General features: G+C 24.5%; 1 protein-coding gene across 1 annotated transcript in view; it reads right to left on the bottom strand.

Annotated features, from left to right (window-relative positions):
* Positions 1-4,496: 4,496 nt before the first annotated feature.
* The window catches only part of LOC128963661 (glucose dehydrogenase [FAD, quinone]-like), a 31,653-nt gene continuing 28,498 nt past the window's right edge, over positions 4,497-7,651 (bottom strand). Inside the window, exon 3 of the mRNA XM_054310175.1 lies at positions 4,497-5,812. Coding sequence (XP_054166150.1) covers positions 4,506-5,812 — 1,307 coding nt within the window. The 3' untranslated portion in view covers positions 4,497-4,505. The remainder of the gene's footprint in view (positions 5,813-7,651) is intronic.

Here is a 7,651-nt window from a genome sequence, read left to right as displayed (position 1 = left end):
CAATGAAATCAATTTATTGATYAGATTTTCAATGATATTAGTACTTATCGTACAATTCCTGTTGGTTACTATACTAWCCCTAACAGCYATACGATTGTATCGATTAGCCCACTGTCCACTCGGACTGATGCACTCGTATGTSAATCGTTGGCCACACCGACAACGTATGTCACTGAGGAATAGACTATATATTCAGGGATTTATTGAACGTTTATCTTCCGGTCCAAAGATTGCTRTYTATTGTTATAATTTTTTTCCGATTACTAGTTTTATTTGTTATCAGTTTATCATATATTTTGCAAATATGTATATGTTATTTGTTAAAACATTTAATTAATTAACTAATTTAACTATAATATATTAKTAGATTAATCTAAACACTACAAAATGCATTAATAAATAACACACATATATATATACACACACACACACACACATATATACACACATATATATATACACAACACACACATTACACACACACACACACACACACACACACACACACACACACACACACACACACACACATACATACACACACACACACACACACACACACACACACACACACACACACATTTCACACACACACACACATAAATATTTTTATGAAAAGTTCGTAAAAATTATGAAATTTTTTTATATTAAACCAATAATAATAATAATAATTTTTTATAGTTAAAAAAAATATTTTATGCACATACAAAAAAAATAATTAATTATAAATATATAAAAAAATAAACATGAAATTATATTTTTCAATAACAATTGTTCGTTAAAATTTACTTTTCAATATATCACCAATGTAGAATTAGATAATTAACGTTATATTATATAAAAATAAATAAATAAAATGTTAAACATATTTTATAAACAACAATTACTCATGTAATCTAATAATAAGCAGTCATTGTTTTTTTTTTTTAAATAATATTAATATAGTTATACATAAAAAAATTATTTTTTATTATTATCAAATGATTAATATCTAAATAACTATTAATTTTTATATTTAATAAATATTTGACATTTCTATTGTAAATAAATTTTTGACATTTATATTGTAAATAAATTTTTGACATTTATATTGTAAATAAATTTTTGACATTTATATTGTAAATAAATTTTTGACATTTATATTATAAATAAATTTTTGACTTTTTTATTGTAAATAAATACTTGATATTTCAATTGTGAATAAATATTTAGACTATTTTTTATTGTGAATAAATATTTAGATTTTTTTTATTGTGAATAAATATTTGATATTTTTATTAAATTAATTATGATTGTATTTAAGAAATTAATTGATATTTTAAAAATTATTTATATCTTATTTCAAGCGACAATTGTATTGATTTAYAWATTTATYTATAATTCAATTAGAAATTATGTCAATAATAATAATAATAATAATATTAAAGATTTAATTGAATTATTTGAACACTTTATTCAAAACAATTACATAACATTTTTTTCATCAATTGATGACCAATACTATAGACGACCCATGAATTGGAAACGTGTTTCGATAGCAATAGTATTGAAATTGTTTTGTTTGTTAATTATTATTAAATTTCTAATATCGGTTCAACTGATGATCCSTATCTATTGGCACTGGTAGGTGATATTACACAAATATTGGGCAATCGTTATCTATTATCTAATATAGCGGCAATGGTAATCACTTGTGTAATGCTTATCAATACAAACTGGTTATATCAGGATTRCAATAATGAAAACTATCGACATTTTTGGTCAATAATCTATTCAATGAAATATAGTCGACTAAAGTATCCATTAGATGATAAACTATTTAATTATTATAAATTATTCATTAAATTATTATTGTTTTGTTTTTTCCAAATATTTTGTCCGATACTGATTGTAATTTCTAATATAATTTATCTAATTTTATTAATAATTTCATTAGTTAATTATAATGCAATTAGCCATATAACWATATCARTATTRRTTACTAACATTTTATCGGCTATTATATTATGTTAGCTCTCATACATATTTATMATTATATATTTTATATATTATTTCTRAYAATTATATCAATTATCTATTTAATGTTGAAATATTTGATAATTGCCAACAATTTACGTCAAATTACCAKAAAATTAGGACMAATTGAWAAACTAATGGCTTGTATTMGKGAACACTATTATGTAACCAAACTAACTGTTTGGGTTAATCAATATATTTGTTTTGCTATTTTTGTCTACAYTTATCTTTATTTGGCAACAATTATATTTMTATTGTATTGCTTACAACACAATGAAATCAATTTATTGATTAGATTTTCAATGATATTAGTACTTATCGTACAATTCCTGTTGGTTGCTATACTAACCCTAACGGCTATACTATTGTATCGATTAGCCCACTGTCCACTTGAACTGATGCACTCGTATCTGAATCGTTGGCCACACCGACAACGTATGTCACTCAGGAATAGACTACATATCCTCGGTTTTATTGAACGTTTATCTTCCGGTCCAAAGATTACTGTTTATTGTTATAATTTTTTTCCGATTACTAGTTATATTTGTTATCAGTTTATCATACATTTTGCAAATATTTATATGTTATTTGTTCAAACATTTAATAAATATTAATTAATTTGATTGAACTATAATATATTTTTATTACACATACACATACACATACACATACACATACACATACACATACACATACACATACACATACACATACACATACACATACACATACACATACACACACACACACATACACATACACATACACATACACACACACATACACATACACATACACAYACACATACACATACACATACACATACACATACACATACACATACACATACACATACACATACACATACACATACACATACACATACACATCATATTATTTTATATAATGGCAGTATTACTATATTATATTGTTTATGAAAAGTTAATAAAGTTAATTATTTATAGTTATCAAAAAAATATTGTGCACACAATAAAATAATTAATTATTAACATATAAAATAAAATAAACATGAAATTATATTTTTGATAACAATTGTTCGTTAAAATTAACTTTTCAATATATCACCAATGTACAATTAGATAATTAACGGTATATTATTAAAAAAAATATAGTTAAACATATTTTATAAACAACAATTACTCATGTAATATAATAATAAGCAAAAATTTTTTATATATTATTACCAAATAATCTAAATAATTATTAATTTTTATATTTAATAAATATTTGACATTTTTATTGTATATAAATTTATGACATTTTTCTAATGAATATATGTTTGACTTTTTTTTATTGTGAATAGATATTTAACATTTTTATTTTAAATAAATAAATATATATATATATATATATATATTAAATTAATTATGATTATATTTAAAAGACCTAATTAATATTTTAAAAATTATTTATATCTTTTATTAACTGATTTTGCACTTATTTCTATATAAATGTAATTAGAAATTAGTTTAATATTATTAATTTTTCAATTTTTAATGTAACAAAAAATAAATGATTTATTGATCAAAAATAAAAATAAATTGTTGTTTTGTCATATAAGTAAATTACAGTATTATTTACAATTATTTATTACTTATATAATATATACAGTATATACTGTATATAATGTATTCAATATAACAATTCAATATTAATAGTTTTTATAATTTTATTTTATTTAAGTTTACAAATATTTAAAATTTATTATTATTTGTATTTAAATACGAATATAGTATTAAAAATTTATTAATAAACTTGTTTTAATAATAATGATAATGAAACTAATAATATAAATGTCTAACTAATGTATGGCACCAATTGACATAAAATTTTTATTTTTTGAAATTAAAAACAATTGTATTTTTTAAAAAAAAATATATGTAATAATAATTAAAATTATTATTAAAAATGTGATATTTATTATTATTATTATTATTGAAAAATATTAGACTTATGAAATTAATTAGTTAACACTTATATATAAAATATATTATTACAATACATAATAATAATAATAATAAATTATTATTACAATATAAATAACTTATTGTGAATTGTCATACTATAATGTAATTAATTTTTAGTTATTTTTTATATCTAACAACAAAAAAMATTTCTAATAAATATATATTTTAATGTAATCTCGAAAACAATGATATAAACAATATTTATTACTAATTATTTAAAACAAAAAAAATATTTATAAATTAATTTGTATGAAAAAACACGATAAAAATAATTATTGTAATTAATTAATTAAATTATTTTTTTAAAAATATTATTTATATAATATATCAATATATCTAATTGTAGTTATTTTTTATTGACTAAACATTTCACATACTAGTGTACAGTATATCTAACCTCATAGCCAGAGCTCATGTATGTTATATAATATATGCACAGAGAGACACCAATTACAGGTATAMAATACACACCCACACACTCAYACACACACACCGGTATACCTATAAAATTGCRGCCAATTTTAGATAATCGCTTGATTTTTCGGCTCTAATAAAATCAGCGGCCCGTTCGGCAATCATAATAACCGGTGCATTGGTATTACCGGATACAATCGTAGGCATAATACTGGCATCGACTACCCGCAGGCCACGTACACCGAGTACCCKKAGTCTGGGATCGACTACGGCCGTCGGATCCCATTTGGCGCCCATTTTACACGTACCCGACGGATGATAGATAGTGGCCGTATAGCTGCGGGCAACRCAGGCCAGGTATTCGTCGCTCAGGTAGGGATAGGAYTCGCAKCCGGGAAACATTGTCCKRAATAGTTGRGACCCGAACTTCCGAAATGGTGGTCCAATACCGACAGCAATGGATATTTTCATACCTTCGACCATCGAGTGTATGTCGTCCGGATCGGTAAAGTACTTCGGRTCGATAACYGGATGATCGTACGGATTGGGTGAYCKCARGCGGATATAGCCGCGKGATTTYGGCCGCAGTAGTACCGGATCTAACGAAAACGAGTGACTGGTCGAGTAGGGTTTGTATACCTGGGCGTAGACTTCRTCCGTRAGSCCRGCATAATGTGTYAGACCGCGACCGCCGTCAGTGGTTACCGTTGCSGAYGACAAATGTATTTCAAAGTCTGGCCAATCGTCGGTCAGATTGGCGTATTTGGTGCTAACAAATCCYAGGCCTTCGACACCGCCCAGTGATGTTAGCGGTCCRGTACCGGCCGTAAAATATTTGGCCATATTTGCACCGTTAAACGTACGYTCGTGGCTGAACGGTATSGGCTGATTGATTTTGAAGTGTATACCCCCGGCATAGATATGATCCTGTAGATTGTAGCCAACGGGCAAGTTGGCCACCACTGGAATGCCCATAGATTTCAGATGATCAGCCGGTCCTATACCGGACAACATTAGCAGCTGCGGTGAATTGACAGCACCGGCCGCTACCAGAATTTCGCGATTGGCGTAGACAATGTAGGACAGCGAGAAACGGTCAAATTGGACGGCCGTAGCCCGACGATGATCGTCCACAACGATACGGGTGACAAAGGCAAAGGCAATTACGTGCAAATTGGGCCGCGATTTGGCCGGTATTAGGTAGGCCTTGGCTGTCGAACATCGGGCACCCGATCGKAGTGTGCCCTGCGGTACGGCAAAACCACTTTGAACGGGTCCGTTGTAGTCGATGGTCGGATAGCCGAGTAGTTGGCCGGCACTGGTAAATGCATGGGCYAACGGGGTCAGGTAGGGTGGCAACGATACGGACAGGTAGCCGCCAGTTCCGTGATAGCCTATAGTATAGTATTTTGAATGGAAAATATATATATATATTAGAAATTAATATTATTTTATTTAATTAATTAATTATTCAATTTATTTTTTTTAATCTTATAATAGAAAATTATATCAATTATATTTGTTAAATACTGTATAATAAATACTATAGTTTTTTTTAATAAAAAAAATTTAAAATTATTTATAGATAAATATGATTTTTTTTTATTATTTTTTGTTTTTGTTTATTATAATTATAGTTAAGTAACTTTTTAAAAAGTGAAGTTTTTATTTATTTTTTTAAATGAAAATATATATATATCTATTTATTGCAAATTAAGTGATAATTTGTTTGTTTGGTTTTATCATTGGATGTATAGGACTAATGTAATACTCATCATATAAGTCATCATTAGTTTAATAAATTGTGCGCAACTGTACAGTGTGTTTACTGTACTTAATTATCTGTACTGGAGTTTGTCTATAGTTTTCAATAATAGTTTAAAAAACAAATTTTGTGTTAATTATTTATAATTATTAATAATTAAATATATATATATTGTATAAATCATATATTGTTTTGGTAATATATCATATAAATGTGTGTGTTTTATAATTTATTAAATATATAATGTAGTAAAATAAAACCTTAAAATAAATGTATATACAGTATATATAAGTTAATATACAGTATATTAATATTAGTATAAAAGTTTTTAACAAACAATTAGTATTTTAATTTGATTTAAGTTTGATTGTAATTATATTTAGTTTTTTTGTGAACATATATTATATATATACACATACAGATAAAATACTAATAAAATATTTAAATAATTATAAATATTATTATTTGTTGTTTTTGTTGCTGTTGTTGAATAAATTTATTTTAAATTGAACTTTCAATATATATATATATATATATAAACTAATAATTACTAGAAAATTAAATATATATATATATATATAAATTTCCTATAAAAATATTATTATGGTTAATTAAATATATTATTTTTAAATTACTATTGAAATTTATTTCTATTATACAGTATATATATATATATATATATATATAATAAATTTACAATACTAAAACATGAGCACTGGGTGTATATATATATATCAATACATTAATAAAATTAATTTATATTATGATTGGATAGAGAGAGAGAGAGAGAGAGAGAGAGAGAGAGAGAGAGAGAGAGAGAGAGAGAGAGAGAGAGAGAGAGAGAGAGAGAGAGAGAGAGAGARAGAGARAGAGAGGACTGGTATGTTTTCCATACATTGTTTAGATAGGATAAAATATTATAGTTTTTATAATAATTGAAAACCTGTACAGTATTTTCAGTTTGCAATTTTCAAAAAACTAAATAGTTTTCAAACAACTATTTATCTATCGAAACTAATAATAATTTTTTAGGCAAATAATATATATATATATATTCAATTATATATTCAATATATATACTGTATATATATATGAAAAACAAATATAAAATAATCATAAAATTTATTATTTATATTATTATTATTATTATAAAAGTTGATTTTATTTAGCAATTATTCATGCAACCTAATAATTAGCATTGATGTCTTAAAATATAATATTAATAATTATAAGCAAAATAAAAAAATATTATTTTATATTATCTAATAATTAAAATAAGTCGAAATAATTTTTTAAATTTTAAATAATAAAAATAGATTTATACTGAAATCTATTATTTCTACTAAAATATGATATTAAATTAATTATGATTTTTAGATAATTGCACTTTAGTTTTGAAAATTATTCATACAATTTACTAATTAAAAATAAATTATATTATGATTTAATAGAAAATAATTATAAAAAA

The sequence above is a fragment of the Oppia nitens genome, unplaced genomic scaffold, assembly GCF_028296485.1.
Source record: "Oppia nitens isolate AA-2021 unplaced genomic scaffold, nextdenovo-longstitch-racon4-pilon3 scaffold7_pilon_pilon_pilon, whole genome shotgun sequence".
NCBI classification, from domain to species: domain Eukaryota; kingdom Metazoa; phylum Arthropoda; class Arachnida; order Sarcoptiformes; family Oppiidae; genus Oppia; species Oppia nitens.
Note: the sequence above shows the minus strand (reverse complement) of the source record. Positions and strands in the feature narration are given on the sequence as shown.